Source organism: Hesperophylax consimilis, chromosome 20, assembly GCF_061612785.1.
Source record: "Hesperophylax consimilis isolate HC1 chromosome 20, BYU_Hcon_1.0, whole genome shotgun sequence".
Taxonomy (NCBI): domain Eukaryota; kingdom Metazoa; phylum Arthropoda; class Insecta; order Trichoptera; family Limnephilidae; genus Hesperophylax; species Hesperophylax consimilis.
Window position 1 is genome coordinate 13,068,369 of NC_142855.1, and position 20,681 is coordinate 13,089,049.

At 36.6% G+C, this 20,681-nt stretch overlaps 2 protein-coding genes across 3 annotated transcripts in view; both read right to left on the reverse strand.

The window, feature by feature from the left end:
* LOC149414116 (serine protease snk-like) overlaps positions 1-20,681 on the reverse strand; it is a 623,520-nt gene that overhangs the window by 215,278 nt on the left and 387,561 nt on the right. The gene's annotated exons all lie outside the window — the stretch shown is intronic.
* On the reverse strand, positions 7,410-19,424 carry LOC149414121 (serine protease persephone-like). Its single transcript, XM_089643868.1, has 6 exons — positions 19,419-19,424; positions 17,941-18,050; positions 14,374-14,532; positions 12,060-12,174; positions 11,115-11,246; positions 7,410-8,798 (listed from the first exon to the last, which is right to left on the reverse strand). The coding sequence occupies exons 1-6, from the start codon at positions 19,422-19,424 to the stop codon at positions 8,616-8,618; spliced, it is 705 nt and encodes a 234-aa protein (XP_089499994.1). The 3' UTR covers positions 7,410-8,615.

Genomic DNA, 20,681 nt, shown 5'->3' on the forward strand with positions numbered 1-20,681 from the left:
TTGTACTATGAAAACTGGTAAAAATAGATGCGAAAAAAGAGAATAAACCCAATTGTCGTATTACATTCCATATATAAGCATTATTTTATTTTATTTTAAGCATATTCACATCGTATAATATGAATCAGTTGTTACTATCACATCGAGAAACGTCTGGACGCGAAACACAAAGCTGGTTGGTTGCTGGGAAGTAAATTATGAACATTTATAAAAGTGTCTTAACTAAATACTCTGAACTAACTATGACTCTGAATATAGAAGCTGCCTTACTTTGCCGAATTTGGACTTCGCAAATTTGTTCATAACGTGGCGAGTAATTTGCGCTCCCATGTAAAAATGTCTATTCATTCAAAGCAGATTTTACTTTTAAGAAGTAAATGGTGATATTATAATGCGAGATGCCTATTTACTGTCAGATTGATTTATTGACGAATCACAGTCATCTTCACTCCCTTCGTTCTTCAACAGTTGATTTTACCCCTCGCCTTTATCTTCTCGTCTATTAATTCCTATGTCTGTGGGCTTACCCGTGCTGAGGCCTACATTTTATAAAATAAAAATAAAATCTACATAATACATTTAAAGAGAAAATAATACATTTAAAATATAATCTTGTGTGTTTATATTGGTTTTGTGTGTTACGTGTAGGTTTTTTTATTTTATGCTATGAAATTTTGATAATAGTGTCTTTTTTGTTCTTTAATCCATTTTGTAATTTTGTGTGTGAATTTATGTTTGTTTTCCTCAATTTTAATTTCGAGTTTTACACTGTTGAATGCTTTTATAGCATGGTATTGGTAGTGTCTTTGTCCAACGCTTGAATTTACTGTCGGAGTTTTTATGTTTTCTATGTACGCTTGTCTAACTGGTCTGTTAGTGATATTTTGTGTATGTTGAAATTTTTTTTTTGTCAAAAATGTAGTTTAGTAGTGTTTTAACGTATAATTGGCGTATATCTAGTACGTCACAGCTGTTGAATATTTGGTCTGTATCAGTCAGTCTATGTTTTTTTAGTATTACCTTTAAGATCGTTTTCTGTGCGATTTCTATGTAATTGATAGCCGAGTTTGTTGCTCCTCCCCAATCAATAATTCCATATTCTATTATTGATTGGCAAAGTGCAAAATATATTTTACATTTGATTTTTTGTGAAATGCTCCAAACTTCTCATGCAACCGCAATGGAGACACTTCAATAGAATGTCATACGTTAAGTGATTGCGTATTTTATTAATTAGTAATTCTTTAATTGTGTGTATTTCTTTTTTTAAACGAATGACAGATGTCAGTGTTTCAAGTTTACTAACATTCGAAAGGTAAATTTGTTATTTTTAAAGGAAATGATCTCAGGCAAACGTAGCACTGATCAATGACTGAAGGAGAATCAATGGGTCACAATGTATGGGAGCCTGATCTACCCCTCGTTACCACTGGTCATTAGTGATATGGAGGGGTAGGTCGGGGTATGGTAAGTAATTATATTGGGTATAAGATCATTCTTGTGTTAAAGTGAATTTAAAACCACTTTGAAGACAGTACAGGAGAGGCGTATTTATCTTACCCAGTAAAAGTACCAAGTATTTTCATGCGTTACTTTGTACTTGTGACACATCTCCAAAATACTCAAGTATTTTATACATGGACTAAGTATTTATTACTTACTGACCCCAGTCCCCAGATAGGTATAAAATACCGGTATTTTTAACAGGTATTTTTAATAGGTACTTTTAACTGGTATTTTTAGTATATATTTTTAGCAGGTATTTTTCAATAGGTAATTTTTATAGGTATCTTTCGTACCCGTAGTCACTTTTCCTAGTAATGAAAAAAAAGCAACGGCAAAAGCACCAGCGGACACAACACGGAATTTTCTAGCTACATGGATTTAAAAAATTGTTTTGGGGAATCACTCATCGAAAATTTTTGTAGGGAATTACTTTCTTCAGACATTCTCTAACAACCCCAATTTTGGAAATTTGTGGGGAATTACCTTTCGTATAAACAACATGAACTCGAATAATTATTGGGAATCAATTTTACATAGAAAATTTGTGGGGAATTGTTACTCACAAGTATTTTATACTGGGACTGAGTATTTATTACCTTCCGTCCCCAGATCCTCAGGTCGGTATAAAATACTTGCCAGTATTTTGTAACCGGTATTTTAACCAGGTATTTTTTTGTACCTGTACTCATTGTACCCAGTAACGAAAAGTACTCACAGGACCCACCTCTAGAAGACAGTATGGCTCAAAATCTGATAGACGTATGAAATAAGTCTTATTACAAACTAATATCAACGACATCCTAGAATCAGTTTTAAAAAATGCTTTCACCGTTATCTTTCAAATTTGGTGGGCATGATCATCTGAATACTTCAAGATTAATATACTTAAAATTAGAAGGCAATTAATTGGTCATCTCGATACCATGTTATATATCTTAGCGAGCTGGATCGAATACAATATAGGATTGTTGTAAACAGAAGTGGCGCCCTCTGTTTTTTTCTAAAAGAACTGTTGAAGTTTTCAAACAACAAATGGCTTCAGCAGGTTTTTATCTGGTAGTATTGAAGTAAATGTTCTCAATTTCTATCGTTAAGACGCCATAGCATGCGTCGCCAGAATTAATTTAAAAATAATATTGCGTATTTTAGCCCTCTCACCCAAATTTTACGACTGTATGATAAGATAAAGTGTGCTGAAGTAGACATTTTTTTGTCCATAATTTCTACAGATTCAGAAAAAATGTCCTGGTGGTCTATCACGAACGATCGATAAAGCTCTTTGTTAATACGATAATGATAAAATACATCATCTATGGTCAGTTAGCGATATTTGCACGGTTTACGAGCACAAACATACGCAGACAAAAGCTGCTGCTTTTAGCGCAGCCTCCAAAGTGTCAGATAAGCTCTGGACATCAATATGCACTACTTTTTGGATAATGTTGTTTGTTGTACAAAATTACTAGCATATTAATGAACGGGTGTTAACTAAGCTCGTAGAAATTGTATACACGATCCATGGACATAATTAATTCATCTAAGACGCGATCAATTGATTCCTCGAGAACAAAAGTTGTTATTTATGACTACAGACTTCATGAACTAAATTAACTCCCTTTTTATTTTCAAAAAGTACATAAGGTCTGCCAATGTATATTAAAGAAATTATTTTAATTCGACAATGTCAATTTATTAGTATTTTTAACTTTTACGTAGCTGTCTGACGTTTAGAATAGTTAATTCATAGAAGATACATCCAGTGTTGCCAGCGTATGTCGATTTCTAATTTATTGCATTATCGGTCTGGCTATCAACAGCGCGATCGTGAAATTGATTGGGAAATTGGTTTAAAACTATAAAATATCTAAAAATTTGTTGAGATAATTATATTATGTTTTTGTATTTCTCCGTTTCTCACTCTTTGTATAATTTTTTGTCATTTGAGTGAGTTTTTAAATAATTTTATTTAGATATCACGTATATAGTGGATTGTTCTCACATAAGTGATACCACCTGTAAGAACAAATAAATAATTGTAGGTATTTTTTTAATTTTGTGAAAAATGGGTAAGTGCAAAAAGTGCGCAAGTTTCTTTATAACACATTTTTTTCTTTTATATATTTATTCAAAAAAGTATTGTTACGTAATTTATATAATATTTTAAAATGTGTATGTATATGTATGTTTATTCTCTATCTTCCCATAAGTATATATTAACATAAAAACAGACACACACACACACACCTCAAAATGCAGGACATCATATACCGATGTTACTGAAGGCCGCATATGTTTCAAGTTGACTATCGGCCGCTCCTTCCTGGGTAAGGTTTTCTGCGGTTTCCCTTACTCCAACAGGCAAATGCGGAAGGATTCCCACAATAGGACGCAGCCGAATTTCCCCCCCGATCCCAACACAACACAAACAGACACATATGGCCGCCGTCGGTCGCTGGTGATGCTGATGCTGGAAAATACATGCAATTTTAGTAGGGTTTTTAGGTAAACAAATTTTTTCCCTACCGAGAAAATACAATAATTCTATAAAAGCCAGGTAATATTTGAAACACCCTTATGAGATAAAAATTGTGAGGCGCATATGACGCCGTTCTATTTGTATAAAGAACATTAACTTTAAATTCAGTAAATTTAAATGATTCACCACTTCATGGAATATAAGAATCTAGAAAATAAATACTCTAGATACAGGCTAGTTCCTGTGGTTCTTTAGGAAAGGTAAAACCTTTCATTGTTTTTGAGCAAAAGGGAGTTTTTAATGATGGCTAACCTTTTATATGACAAAGACAGTTGACAAACTTCAAATTCAAAAGGCCGCAAAACAGGAATCGGACTTGCCGACGCGACTTTATTACAAACAAATAGCAGAGGCGAGAACCTTTCATAAACAATATAATCTAACCTTCATAGGTGTCACAAGTGGTACATAATTACTCTGAAAATTATACAATTATAATTCCTAAGTATTTAATTTTATTTGAAATTTTCACAGTTTTTTTTATTATGTTTTTTTAAATTGTCATGTATAATTATGTCAAAATTTTGTGGAACGTCATTTGATTTTACTGCAAATGGTATAACGTGAGTTTTTTCACTTTTGCAATCTTCACTCATATATGGAATAATAAAACAGAATCAACATTAGAAATAATAATGTATTTTATACTCCCCAAACGAACACAAAAAAATGCAAACACACTACAGTTTCATTGGACCTCGTACTTTCGTTTCTTTCTTTTTATTTTACTGAAATATTCTATGACATTATCAACATTTATTTTCCTGTCTCTTTCAATTGATAAAATCGAAAGATTGGTTAGTCGCGCTTGGCTCATTGTGGATCTTAAATAAGATTTTATTAATTTTAACTTTGAAAAGCTTCTTTCACATGAAGCCACCGAAACACAGATTGTCAAAAAAATCTTACAACTAACTAACTAACCATCACGCCGTTTCATCACGGGGGCAGGGGTATGCAGAGAGGACGGACCGCCAAACAACTCGGTCTTGGCACACACTTCTTGCCTCATTCACATTCATACATCGTCTCATACATACTCTTCTATTGTTCTGACTCTTGACATGGCCCGACTCAAGTATCTGATTCACTTGGTCGTGCCATGTCTTCCTCGGGCGTCCCCGACTTCTGCTACCATTCACATTTGCATCGTATATTCTCCTTACACTCCTTTCTTCGCTCATTCGCTCTACATGCCCAAACCATCTAAGCGTCCCTTTCTTGATCTTACTAGACACAGCGCTAAACTTGGAACTGACTCAGAATAGCCCCAGTTTACAATGAATCTGAGGAGCTCCAATGTAGTCCATTGAACTGCTTCGTGGGCAGTCTTTATAGGGAGATTTTGTGCGCATTATGTAGGCGTCAGACTCAGCTATAAAATATAAAAGATGATCGCACGCCAAATATCGCTCTCCATACAATTCCATGAGACCTGTCACACCTAGCGCTTTTATGCGCAGATGAACCATAGACAGTACACATCTTACGCCGTAACCGCTCCTGAGGTGATATATGAAAAGTTATGCACCCCCCACTCCGCGGTGAACAAGGGACGGAGCTGCCTAAACGGGCGGATCAGTACAAACAAATGGAACTTCGTGGCAGCTCTCTAATTCGTCTGACTCCTTCCCCTACCATAGGAAGAAATATTTTATAGCGTCGCGGTTCAAAAGATATCTGCTTGCGCTTCTATAGCTGTGTGTGACGCAGGTCTTATTTGGCTGCACAAGTGTGTTGTCGTTGTCACCCCTTGGTCCTTGGTACCCGGGCCCCCTTTACGCCGCCACTGAGTGGGTTCCCATTATTCGTATTGATTTATATAATATTGTATGTAATTAATGTAAAAATTTGGAAAAATAAAGGAATTTAAAAAAACAAAAAAAAATATAAGTACATGACAATTTAAAAAAACATAATAAAAAAACTGTACAATGAACTGTTAAACATTGAAAATTTCAAATACAATTTAATACTTAGGAATAATAATAGACAAAAACCTAAACTGGAATGATCAAATCAATCAAACCATCAACAAAATAAGAAAATTAATTTATATATTTTTGAAAATTCGAAATTTTCTCTCTTTGGAAATTCAAACATCTGTCTACCACGCTTTGGTACAATCAAATCTCCAATACGCTGTAATCAGCTGGGGAGCTACATACAAAACAAATCTACTCCTTGTTGAAATTGTACAACGTCTAATTCTAAAAATAATATTGAAAAAACCAAGAGATTATCCAACACACCTAATTTTTAGTATTAAAATTTAATGATCTTGTCCAAAAAAACATTATAACTCAAATAATAAAAGAAAAATCACAGCTTTTTAACTGAAAGACGTACTCGTCAAAAACATATATTTCCAAAACAAAAATGTAACCACTTTTGCTCAACATCATTACATATATCTAGGGAAAAATACTTCAACAGCCTACCTGAAAATATCAGAACAATAGAAAATGATAAACACCTTCTGGTTTTCTGGTGTGTCTATGTATTTTTTACTGGAATAGCCCCGGGCAATAATGCCGTGTTCCATTATGGATTGTGCTATTGCGAGGTATATATTCTTTATTTCAAATATGTTTAGTATATTTCTCACGTTTTTGAAAAAGTAAATCAATTTGTTTAGTTTTCCTTTAACCGACTCTATATGTCTGTCCCATTTAAAATAAAGGTCCAAGTATATACCAAGATATTTGATATTTTCCGTTAGTGTGATTGGAGTACAATTGCATGGGGTGCTCGTTGAGTGACAGGAATGTATTTTAAGGTAGATGTTTTTGGGGTTTGGCCTCTCGAGTTTACGCTGAAGGTTATGAATTTACTTTATCTATATTTAAAGTTAATAAGTTAGAGTCAAGCCATTTTTATATAAGACATATCACATCTCTGTTAATGTAGTCCCATTTATAAGGTATTCTTCTGTAATTTTTTTTTGTTAATCCTAACCGTCTAGACATCCCTTTCTTAATCTTACTCATTATTGCTTTCTTTTCCAATCTCCACATGTTTTCTCATGATCATCCCTACCTGACGTTTGTGCTTTAAACATAGCAATCCGTTTGTTAAGAAAGGAAAACGCATCGTCAGTTTCAGCACAAAGTCAAGGGGCTTGTTAGGGCTCCACACCAGAGGTGACCGCCGAATTCAGGTGCTTTTATTTTATAAATAATTTTTATGTATTAGCGCATTTTGCTCTTGTTTTCTGGCTTAACTTTTCCAAGTAAAGTTTTATTTCTTTCGTTAATTTGTCTACCTTCAACCATCATTGATCGTAAAGGCTTTTATCGACAATATCGGTAATACAGAATACACCAACACTAAAGTTGGAAAAAAATATGAATCAAAACAAAAGACGTACAAATTTAAAAAAAAATTTATTAACAAACAAGAGTCAAAAACATTTACAATACATAATATTAATAACACCAAACATAACTCAGGCATTTAAATTGCATTTCATTAACATTAACATAACAGAACTAAGACATGTGAACACCTCAGCATATGATGTTGTTCTCCTAGTGAGGTGTTCACAAAACACTAAAACATATTCCGGATTCATTTGCACGCAGTATCTACCCATCATCCCCACCTTACTTAATGCGGTATTGTTGTCTAGAAAGAAAAGGTTTTAGAATTGAGTGTATTATTAGTATTACTCTATCATTTTATCAATATATCACTATTCTGTTTGGACAGTCTACATATAGAATAGAGGGAATACTGTTATAGAATAGAGGGAAGTATGAGTACTGACAAGTAGTGAGAAGGCAACAAGTAACAAGAACTGAAGGACAGAATACCAAACTGACTATAATCCAATTTCCAAGAGAGAGGAACAAGTTGTTCTTGGCCCTGGGTTGGCTGATTAGCTGCTAACTATCAACTACTTCATTTTAATCTCACCCAATGGTACATCCATTTTACATGCACAAATACAAATCGGCAACTACGATTTCTCAATAACCAGTTGGCCGATTGACCTCAGATTTGTTATATAACTTCAGTAAACTGGTTTTTTTAAAAGTAGCAGAATTAGGTCGATAAAATTTTAATTTTAATCTTTATTACTTTGATAGAAGTAAGAAAAATTTTAAGCGCATCATTTTTGTATTTATGTTTAGTATAAGAAACGATATTACAAAAATTTGTTTTTCTTCAGAAAACGTGTCTAATTTAAAAACTACAACTGATTTTGATATTCTTAAAACATATGTGAGTTTTCATTTTCGAGTAAATCGAGTCCGAGCTTGGAATTTATATATTTTTTAAATTGGTAGTTAGAGAGTTAACATCAGCCGTTTATTGTATTTTAAAATGTGTCAAAACGTCAGCCCGGCAACAAAAGTATTTAAAAGAAATGATGTTAAAAAAATTGAAATCGAGTCTTTTGGGTTTTCTATGTGATTTTTATGTGAATTATGTGAACATTTTTTCTATGAAGTTTCCAAACACCGTGTATACAAGTCATGCTCGTCGGCAGGGGGGGGGGGGCAGAGTGAGGGCAAGAAGGGGGGGACAGGGAAACAAAATAAATTTAAAAATTATCTAACACAAGGTCCTAGACAACAACACCGCTTTCAGGCCACACAATACCCTCTATCCAGGGGATGTAGGTAGAAATCCTCGTGTTGCTGTATGTACAGGATGAAGATATAGACGAGGATCCCAACCCCACCAACAGGTGTGTGCAGCCCACCCTGGGGCTGTTGGGTACCGTCAGCGGGGAGCCCCTGTGCCAGCCCTGAGAACAAATAAAGCAATAGGTGAACACACTCCAAATGGCAGATCATTAATTAATTAATCAGTGGTAGGTAGTCAGTATTTACATTTATGGTAAATGGAAATGGTAAACCAAACCTAACCTAACCTAATCTAACCAAACCTAACCTAACCTAACCTAACCTAACCTAAGCTAACCTAACCTAACCTAACCTAACCTAACCTAACCTAACTTAACCCTACTAGTTCTGTGAACCAAAGACCTTACGTCCAAAAAGTATGTATGTATGTATGTTATGTAAAAAATCAAAATTTCCTGAAAACTTCCTTAAATGAAAACTTAAGATTTGTTAAGTACAATCATAGAGCAACTTTTCGATTTGAATGGTGGCCTTCCACCAGGGTGATACTGAGAGTATCTACAACTCCGGAACGTGCTGGAAATGTAATAAAGATAAATAATTTCACTAAAATTATCCATGGAATAAAAATAACAATTAATTTTTAACTTATTTACGCACGTCACTGAATAGATAATAAGTACTCGAAATTCTTACCATGCAGATTTAAATAGAACTGACCAACTAACACCACTGACTTGGTTTATTTTGGTAGAAGCCCATTTAGCACGCGCTCTGTCTCAACCTGGTATATGATAATGAATGAAGCAAAGAATGGTCAGACTAGTTTATTCTATGACGCACGCCAATAATGAATGTCAGCTATCTTCCTTCCTTGAACTAAACCTGCTGTATGAAGAGCTATATGCTTAAACCTGGGACGGCTTCGCTGGCCAGAACACCTGTCAGGACAGCCCTTGGCACCAGCACCAGGAACTAGAGGGAAACAGCAGGAACAGAACACCAGTGTTTCCTGTAGATGGACTAGACTCCTTGGAGACTAACCGATGGCGCCAAGGATGTATACTATATGCTTAAACCTGGGACGGCTTCGCTGGCCAGAACACCTGTCAGGACAGCCCTTGGCACCAGCACCAGGAACTAGAGGGAAACAGCAGGAACAGAACACCAGTGTTTCCTGTAGATGGACTAGACTCCTTGGAGACTAACCGATGGCGCCAAGGATGTATACTATATGCTTAAACCTGGGACGGCTTCGCTGGCCAGAACACCTGTCAGGACAGCCCTTGGCACCAGCACCAGGAACTAGAGGGAAACAGCAGGAACAGAACACCAGTGTTTCCTGTAGATGGACTAGACTCCTTGGAGACTAACCGAGGATGTATACTATATGCTTAAACCTGGGACGGCTTCGCTGGCCAGAACACCTGTCAGGACAGCCCTTGGCACCAGCACCAGGAACTAGAGGGAAACAGCAGGAACAGAACACCAGTGTTTCCTGTAGATGGACTAGACTCCTTGGAGACTAACCGAGGATGTATACTATATATGTATCTTGTCTTTTACAGACCTGCATGGAACTAGAATGTCGCTAGATGTTTCTGATGTGAGCTCCTGCTAACTAAGTGTGGATGTGTAGTTTTATATGGACTAGATCCATATACCTGTTTTCCCGGTATCTTACCGGAAAGTGCTTTAAAAGTGTTCATCTCTTTATTTTTACACTATGGATGTCATTGTGATTGACTCGGACTATTTCAAAATGAACTCGCCAATTGTTTTATTTCAATTCGAGATTCAAAATTTACCAACCAGATGCTTGGAGGAATTCAGAAATTTATAAATATGGACTCACCCAAGTGTTTCAATTTTTGATAATGTGAAAAAAGTTATCCAAATGATAATCCACGAGAGGAATTAATTAATAGTGGGAACATGATAAAGGAAGTATCTCTTTAATATTAGATAGATTCTGATAGAAGTGAGTAATCAGAAGAAGAATAAGGGTGGGTTGTTTCGCGGAATTTTAACTATTCGTCAAATTTGAAGATGATTTTCAAGTTCTGTGTAGGTTCTATTCAAGTTCTATTATTCTATAATAACTGGCCATAGGCTTCACATAACTGAGAACAGAATTTGGAAAGAACCTTCACAGAACTTGAAAATCGACTTTGAAATTTGATGAATTGTTCAAATTCTATGAAACATCCCGTCCTAAGTAATTGAATCTTACATAATTTAAACATTATTGTGAAGTTAAAACTATTTTTTATATGTAAAATGATTATGTGTTATGTTTATTAAATTAAAGAAAAATGGTAGACCTGTAGACAAGCTGTCATGGGGCAGGCAGCGGGACTACTCTTTGTTATTTATAAAATTCTTGTTATATCATTGTTTTATTATCAAAATATTAAATAATAAGTACATCAGTATTATAATGAGCTTGGTTTACAATACATCCCAGCGTTACATACCGGACATCCTCCAGTTGTGTTGACTGGGCGGCTGCAAATCTCCAGGTCATGTTTTACACCGGCAGGGTGTCCAGAGCTGTCAGCGGGGAATGTTCTAGAGCACTCCTCCTGAGATAGTCTCTGCATTGTCGTCTGAAATGTTGAAAAACGTACCAACTAATTGTTTTATCCAATGAGAACAATCCGTATAGTATTACAATGTGAAGTGAGGTTTTGAAGAAATGTGTTTTTTGATGTAAATACTGCACAAGTGTTACAACTGCTCCCAACCGTCTAGAATCAGTGGGACTATGACATCCTCAGTTGTGTAAAAGGGAAGGGGAAGGAGATGGGAAAGAGGAAGGTGGGGAAGTACCTGACTAATTAGATCAGGTCACCAAACACGACTACAGCCATTTCAAGATACATTCGATCCGAATGAGATCTTTCACCAGGGCGATACTGAGAGTATCTTCGACTCAAATTGGAACTTGCCACAAATATATATGTAAATTACTTTTAATAAATTTATTGTGAAATTTACCACTAGGATTTGAACCAGATACTTCTAAGTGTGTGCTTTAATTAACATTTAATTTCAATAAAATTAAATATTATTTAGTATATTTGCTCCTCTTCAGAGTGGTAGAAATAGGAGAATATAAGACACGCAAGTGGATGGTAGAAGAGGTCTGGGACTCCCAAGGTAGACATGGCAAGTACTTGAGTCATCTCAAGAATCAGATTAACAGAACCTATGTATGAATGTGCATGAAGCAAGGAGTGTGTGTTAAAACAGAGTTGTGTGGCGGTCCATCCTCTCTGCCTACCCCTGCGGGGAGACGGCGTGATGGTTAGATATCTATTTAAATAAATATACATTTAGTACCAGCCACAGCTGTCAATCTTATCATTATCACATCATCAGTCATTGTTCATTCTGAAGGCAGAGAAATGTGTTCTAACCTTGTGGTCAGGTATGGTGGGTGAGCCACCCCACGATGTGAAGATGAAGCCACTGTCAGGAAGAGTTGTGCCGGTGTGGAGACAGACTGGGATTATACTGCTTGTAAATGTTGCCCTGAAATGGATATAATTTATTTTTGAAAATCTGTGAATGGTGGTGCGATGCAATAATATTCCTTAACCCTTTAGGTGCGGTATGCTGATATTCCGGCATGACGCATGACGCATAACGCATGACACTCGTGAGACCCTGTCACCTGTTATTTGGAAATAATGGCAATAATTTATTTCGTGACTTTAATTTTGAATAGATTGTAGCATTGGAATAATAATTACAAATGGGTTCTAATGTCAGTTGTGACTCTGTCTGTAGCTCTGGTTCAATGAACTCCAGAACTTTGATAGTGATTTATTTTTAGGGTGTTATGCCATATTGCGCTACCTCCTTCTTTATCCCACTTTGGACAGCATTACAGTAATTACAAATAAACATGTAATTTCATATTCGATTACACATCTGTCCTGATGATGGACACTATAATGCTGTCCGAAACGTTGTATAAAGAAGGAGGTAGCGTAACATGGCATAATACCCCAAAAATAAATCACTACAATAATTTTGGCCGTAAAATTCTCAAATCGTATCCAGAACTTTGATTTTGAATTTAAGTGTCATTATTTTCGAAATTGGAACTGATTTGTCGACAATTCATACTATCTGTAATGTTTGAAGGGTCTGCGCTAGGTATCTTTCTATATTAAAGTGTTTAGTGTGGCGCACAGTTTGCTGTAGTCCACCCTTGTATGCGCGCGAGTTCCCTACAGAGCATCAGACCATGTGAAGCAACAGTGGGCCTGTTCCGCTAGCAGGGCATGTAGCAAGAATGGAAGATAGGACAGGACATAGGAGTGTTTGTTGGTCGACCTACACTGAGGTGGCACTATACAGGTGGAACTATTCCTGCTAATAAGTTATAAGGAACCGGCGTTGCTTGAACTAACCCTTGTATGCGCGCGAGTTCCCTACAGAGCATCAGACCATGTGAAGCAACAGTGGGCCTGTTCCGCTAGCAGGGCATGTAGCAAGAATGGAAGATAGGACAGGACATAGGAGTGTTTGTTGGTCGACCTACACTGAGGTGGCACTATACAGGTGGAACTATTCCTGCTAATAAGTTATAAGGAACCGGCGTTGCTTGAACTAACCCTTGTATGCGCGCGAGTTCCCTACAGAGCATCAGACCATGTGAAGCAACAGTGGGCCTGTTCCGCTAGCAGGGCATGTAGCAAGAATGGAAGATAGGACAGGACATAGGAGTGTTTGTTGGTCGACCTACACTGAGGTGGCACTATACAGGTGGAACTATTCCTGCTAATAAGTTATAAGGAACCGGCGTTGCTTGAACTAACCCTTGTATGCGCGCGAGTTCCCTACAGAGCATCAGACCATGTGAAGCAACAGTGGGCCTGTTCCGCTAGCAGGGCATGTAGCAAGAATGGAAGATAGGACAGGACATAGGAGTGTTTGTTGGTCGACCTACACTGAGGTGGCACTATACAGGTGGAACTATTCCTGCTAATAAGTTATAAGGAACCGGCGTTGCTTGAACTAACCCTTGTTTGTAGGTCAGTGTGGAGATGCCATTGTCTTTTGTATCACCACTATTATTTTAATAACAAACTAAAAGCAAGTCAATTACCTAATGACAACCTAATTGTACACCATTTTAGCAGATGAGACCAACCTGATGAAAAATGAAATAAAATGTGAATATCACACAAGAGTCCCAACTGCTCCCAAGCCAGTGAGACCATCGTATCTCCAATAGTTGGTGTATGTTGTGGGGCTGAAGACAGTAGGGAGGGAAATGAGATGGGGAAGAGGAAGGTGGGAAAGTACTTGGCTATTCAGATCTGGTCACCAAATATGGCTAAAGCCATCTCAAGCAATGAATGGTGAACACCAGTGCGATACTGAGAGTATCTTCTACTCTGGAAAGTGCCGCAAAAATACTAAAATAAGATTTACTATTTGAACCTGCGACCTCCGGATTGCTAGTCGAGAGTCTTACCACTTGACCACGGTGGCCGTCAGATTTGTAATGTTGATAAAATAATACTTAAACACTTAAATGTTTATAAAATGGAATGCAGAAATACGGCAGGTCTGAAGGTTCAGGAGATAGCTCAGTTGCTAGAGTAAACGCCGGAAAAGCAAATGGTCTTTAATTCAAATTCCGGTCGCACCCATGAATAGATACTTTTTTTTTTACTTAAATCATTCCAATGTTTTGTATAATTATGAAAAACTTACTGTCTGTCAAGCTGCAGAAGGGCGATGCTGTTATACACGAATGAATAATTATGGTCGAATAGTGGGTGGGAGTGTATTTTTATCACATTGTATACAGCGTCAGGGTTGTACTGAGGTGTAAAGTTCCCCCCCAATCCGACGAACTTGACATCCTCTGAGCTGAAACAAAAGAAGTGCAGGTTATATTAACATTGCCATGTGCATCTTAAGTAGGTCTAATTGTCTAATACAATCACTACGTCATCTGAGATTCACCACCATAATATATTTGTTATGGTTTTATATTTCAAAGGAAAACCGCTGATTCAATTCAATTCAATTTTTAATTCTTTTAAAAACATTACAAAATCGTTAATTTCAAAACGTTTTAAAATAAATTACATTAATATAAGTCGGTACATACATATTTTAAAGCAGAATTTAGTGTATCTATACACTATAGTGTATAATTTGTAAACATGGAGGGGAAAATAAAATTACTGCCTCGGACTATCGGCAACAAAGATTGCTGTTTAAAAGCAACTTCTTAAATACTAAATATATATGTCGATTTCTGAATTGATTCTGTTCAACTACTGACTCATCTCGCTAACTTTACTCTCCGAACAGTTCAAGAGAGTTCTTAAGGCTCCAAAGTAAGTGTTCAAAAAGATATGTAAATATACTAAATATAAATGTTAGAGTGAGCGCGCTAATATTATAAAAATAAGACGATAAATTTGCGAAAATTGTTAAAATATATAATGAAACACGACTCGTTTAATAAAAATTCCTTCTACAAATGCCTAAGTTGCATTTAAAGATACACTGTGCATTTTTTAATACCTACGAAATGTTAAATAACAAAACAAAATGTGTTTGAAATCATTTTCAGAGCACACTTGAGATTTTTTTCGATCAATGGAATTTCGTGTAGTTACCGTTTCTACTCAAATGTTTAAATATTATTTTCAAAAACAACATAAATTATTTATAAGTGTTCAAGAGAAATGTGTTATAAATTGGTAGAAATATGAAATGAGTGGCTTAAAATCAGTCTCTCCAAAATCTCCCGTTCTACTATGGTCAGACATATAATATAAACAGAATAATAAGAAGGAGTCACGGGCGGCCGCGGGGAGGAAAACAAGTTGGGTGGCGAAAATTTGATTTTATATAAATCTACAGTTTTGTTCTGAAATTGATGACATTTTGCACACTTTACTTTCAAAACAAGAGGAAGGCTACAGTCTACATAAGATTTCAAAAAATTCTATGTGAAACCCGGGCAACGCCGGGTACATCAGTGAGTATATTTTTCATAAAATGGTTGGTCTGTGGTTGTGTTATAGCGCGGGATAGTTAGTCAGTCAAGAATATTTAGTTTATTTCTGTTTGAAAATGGTTTTATGTTTTCATCATCAAAACAAGTGAATTTGTAAAAGAACCATTTTTTATAAATAACTAGCTGTACGCGTTGCTGTGGTTCAGTCTGTCTGTGTAGATACAGAAACAATAGCGCGTGTTGCTTTTACATCGAACAGATGGCGCTGTTTAAAAATAAACATGTTTTACCTGTCACAGGTGACATCTATATACTATAGGTTTAACACACGCGTATTCGAATGCAACGTTGTGTCAAAATTACAAAGAACTTTCGAGATTTAAAATTTTTAACAAAAGAACATTTACGTTTTTATTTATATAGATAGATTTGCAGTGAAGGGACTTAGTTTTGAAATAGTCTGATAGTGGGGTAATCATACGGCAAATTAAAAATTATTTTTATTAATATTTTTTGGATAATTTCTAATTGCAAGATGTTTTGAATACACCTCCCCAGAGATTGAATCAGGGAGAAATAAATGGTTCAATTCTAAAATTAAATATGTTTCTTAGCCCGTTGTCCCACAGGTCGGTAAGAAATCTACATAAACCGAGTGCTATAAGATCCTATGTCGTGTGCTTACTGAACCGTGGGACGACGGGCTTATTCTAATAAAAAATATACACTGATTTTTTTATCCTTTCTATTGTTTGTAATTTCCACTTCATATTATACCATGGTATTTTAAATTAGGTTTAGCGGTAAGCACAAAGCAGTCAGGTTTACATTATTTGAATTAATATTACAGTTATATGAGTGTTTACCAGTGGCGGTCCGTGAATTTTCATTTAGCTAACTAGAGTGGTTGGCTAGTGGCTAAAGATTGACATTGAAATACCGGTACTTATTTATAATACTTGTATCGAAAATGAAACGGAAACACTCCTAAAACAATCTGTATCTCTTAAACTTACTGGAGGTCTAGCACGGTCAGTCGATAAAGCCATATGTCATATATGGTCAACAATTGATAAGAAATGATCCAACGGCCGATAAACATATTTTAGGCCTCCATAGCATCAGATAAGCTTCGTTTAACTGTCAATATACACATCTTCTTTAATAATGTCGTTCTTTGTGCAAAATTACTGGCTTATTAACCAACAGAGTTGAACTAACGAAGCTCTTAGAATTGGAAAAGAAGTTGTATACGCGGTGAACTGAGGCGGGTACGGGTACCGCCGCCCCGAGAACTATTTATTACATAACCAACACCTCTGCCATACGTCACCCCAAGTGGTTCGCTACGTTTGGTGACTTAGCAGGGGTGCCCGGTTCATCAGGTTTATCGGGATTTTGGCGGCAGATGTGTCTGCCCACCAACTGCATGACAGGCCGGATCGGGAGAGACTGGTTGGTAGAGACCTTTTGACCTCTTCAGCAGGACTCTCTCGGAACATTGCCTCGCACCGCAGTGGGAGGGATGGATTCATGCATCTATCATTCCTAGACTCACTAACCCCCAGATTCTAATCCTCCCCTTGTACCTTTTTACTTCACAGAACTTCCCATCCTTCCTTTCCTAAAAATACGCCCCACACAGCATCCCCAAAGAGGACAGAGGCCCTGAGGGGAATTGTTTTCCAACGGGCCTCGTGTGTGAAGCTAATAATAAATTTTTGAAAACCATCATTTCCTCTGAAATCATAAGATTTATTAGCAGATACTTACTTCGTATTTACTGATAAAACAAATATATGGTTTATTTATCGTTTTTAAAATTTCAAATAAGGAATTAAACAAATACGTCACTATCTCAATGACATTTCTATTTTGAAATATTCTTCAGGCATAATATTGAAAAAATGCAAATAAAAAAGTCAAACACGACGATTTCACATAAAAAGTAATCTTTACTAAACCATTTAAACGGCCACCATGATGAACCCAAAACTAAACGTACAGACAGATGAAATGCAAAACGGTCGAGTTAAAACAGGACTTCGCAACGCAAAGTCAATTATGTGAGGTAAATTCACTAGTTCGCCACTTATACCACGAGTTTTCAGACACCGTGTATACCACGAGTTGTCAGACACCGTGTATACCACGAGTTTGTGAAATATCGTCTAAAATGTGCTTCAATCTTTCAGGTTAGATCGTTCAAATATCAAACCAATTTGTTTTTCTATTTTCATCGTTGCAATTTTCATTATAATAAGAAGGAGTTGAATTTAAAAATGAAGAAACAATAAACTCACCCAATGGCTGCAATGGCGTATGCAGCACACACCACCCACCGGTCACTCAGTAATGTCACTGGTTCCCCCTGCCAGGAGATCTCTCCTCTCAGAGCTGTTCCAATACGTCCCTGGGAACACAACACATCTTCATATTAATCTCTAAGCAAGTGTTGTTTTAAATTGCTAGCAAAATGTTTGCTGATTTTCGTTTTTTCATTTGCTTTGTTCATTTGTACTGCCAACCATCTGGAACCAGTGACACTATGGCATCCCAACCAACCATCTGGAACCAGTGACACTATGGCATCCCAACCAACCATCTGGAACCAGTGACACTATGGCATCCCAACCAACCATCTGGAACCAGTGACACTATGGCATCCCAAAATGCGGTGTGTTGTGAGGCTTAAGGTAGTGGGAAGGGGAACGAGATGCGTGAGAGAAAAGTACCTGCCTATCCAGATATAATCACGTATGACCGTGTTAAAAATGAGGAGATCGTCACCAAACGCGGCTAAAGCCATTTCAAGCAGCGTTTCAATTATGAATATTGTCTTACACCAGGGCGATACTGAGAGTATCTTTCACTCTGTAATGTGCCGCAAATAAACTATATCTTTATATTTTAAACTATTTTAAATGAATACATTTGAAATAACACAACATGATCTAATTTTTAGCACACATCGAGTGTTGAACCCGCGACCTCCAGATTGCTAGTCGGGTGCCCTCGATTGGCCGGAGCTGGTAAACATCTCAGTATTGCCCCGGTGAAAGGCCTTCAGAATGGAAACTTTGCTTGAAATGGCTTTAGCCATGTTTAGTGGCCACCTGTTCCCTACTCCACTACCTTCAGCCTCGTAATAACATCTGCCCCGATGATGGAAACTGTAGGGTAAGGCGGGGGAATGCCGGTCAGCGGGAAATGCCGGTCACTGTGGAATACCAAGTTCCTGAATTATTTAAAAAATGATACCTATACCACCATCTAGTCTTCACTGTGGACAACTAATTTACATGGCCGCAGCTATCTTGCATCGCACGTCAGTATGGCAGTGCGTCGTTCATGTTTCGGAGTGTTTTGTTGTTAAAAATTGGAATTTTCAATCAAAGGTAAGCTAAGGACGGGTTGTTTCGGAGAATTTGAACAATTCATCAAATTTCAACGTTCATTTTCGGGTTCTGTGAAAGTCTTATTCAAGTTCTGTTATTATATAATTATAGGCTAGTTGCTTGACAGAACTGAAATAAAAACAGAACTTGAAAAAATCTTTCACAGAACTTGAAAATGAACGTTAAAATTTGATGAATTGTTCAAATTCTCCGAAACAACTGGTCCTAAGTATATTATTTACGGCTGGATTTGCTTTTATCCCATTGATGTGCCATTTTGATTTTTGATAGCTTATTTAGATTTTTAGTGAATGTCAAAGAAAACATTTCTTTTGTTTTGGGGTTATGCCAGTTACTCGAAGTGGGTAATGGCAGTCACCTACCGGCATTACCTCATATGAAAATATAGGGCTAATTTACATGATGTGGCTTCTATATTCAACAAAGCCTACTGTGACACGGCTACAATTCAGAAAGGAGTTTCTGGATTTAAGGCGAGTGGAATTATGCATATCGATCCTGCCGTTTTTGGAGAAGAAGATTTCATGGCCTCAGACTATTTATTAGATTTCCAAAATGACACTGTTACTGTGATGAATGATTCCACAGCTAACCCTTTGGACCATGATCAAGCAACATCTTTCACCTATCCGCTTGAGGCCAATAATTTGCCAGGACTCAGTGCCCAAGTACAGATTACTCCTGAGGCCAATAACTTGCCAGAAACAAGCGCCCAATTACTGAATACTCCCGAGGACAATAATTTGCCAGGAATGAGCGCCGAAATACAGAACGCCGTATTGTCTCCGTTGCCACTTTTGACAACTCAAGCCATAAAACGTGCAAATACCAAATAACACTCTGCTATCTTAACAGCAACACCCCTGAAAGCAGACTTAGAAAACAAGGAAAGAAAAAGAAAGAGAAGTTGTCAAAAGTTAGCAAGAAGATTGACAAGAAAACTGACAAGAAAACGGACAAGAAAACTGACAAGAAAACTAATAAGAAAAAGACAAACACCACCACCAAACGAAGACAGCTTAAGACCAGTAAGAAATCAAGGATCGATTCAGATTTTTTTTCTTCAGATGAAGAAGTTTTGGCTTCTAAGAAGAAAAAGTCAATCCCAGACTCGTCAGATGAAGAGAACCTTGAAAGTATAGATGATAGTGAGCAAGAAATAATAATAATAATAATAATACTTGGATGACTTGTATAGCGCCGTTTTTGTGCAAAAACACCTCAAGGGCGCTGTATATATATGTTGCGTTTGCAAAGAATTTGGAAAAAATAAAATTTGGTTCAGATGTCGAGGTTGTGGAAAGTGGGCACACAAAGAATGCACCGGAACCAATTCTCCTGACAAATACGAATGCGATTCTTGTGTGCGTAGAAATAAAGTTCTAAAACGCCTTGATTTAGGTATGGCTTTTTAAATAAGAAATTTGGTAAATCTTTGTAATAAAAACATTGTGTTACATTTAAAACACTGTTTTACTGATTTCTAGTCATTATTAGTTTTTTTTAATGCAAAGCTCTACTGATTTTGAGCGACTGTTATTACCCCTCATGGTGACTGCCATTTCCCGCAAAGTGCGGGCAATACCAGTCAATGAAAGGTTTAAAAAATGTAAAAAAAATAATTA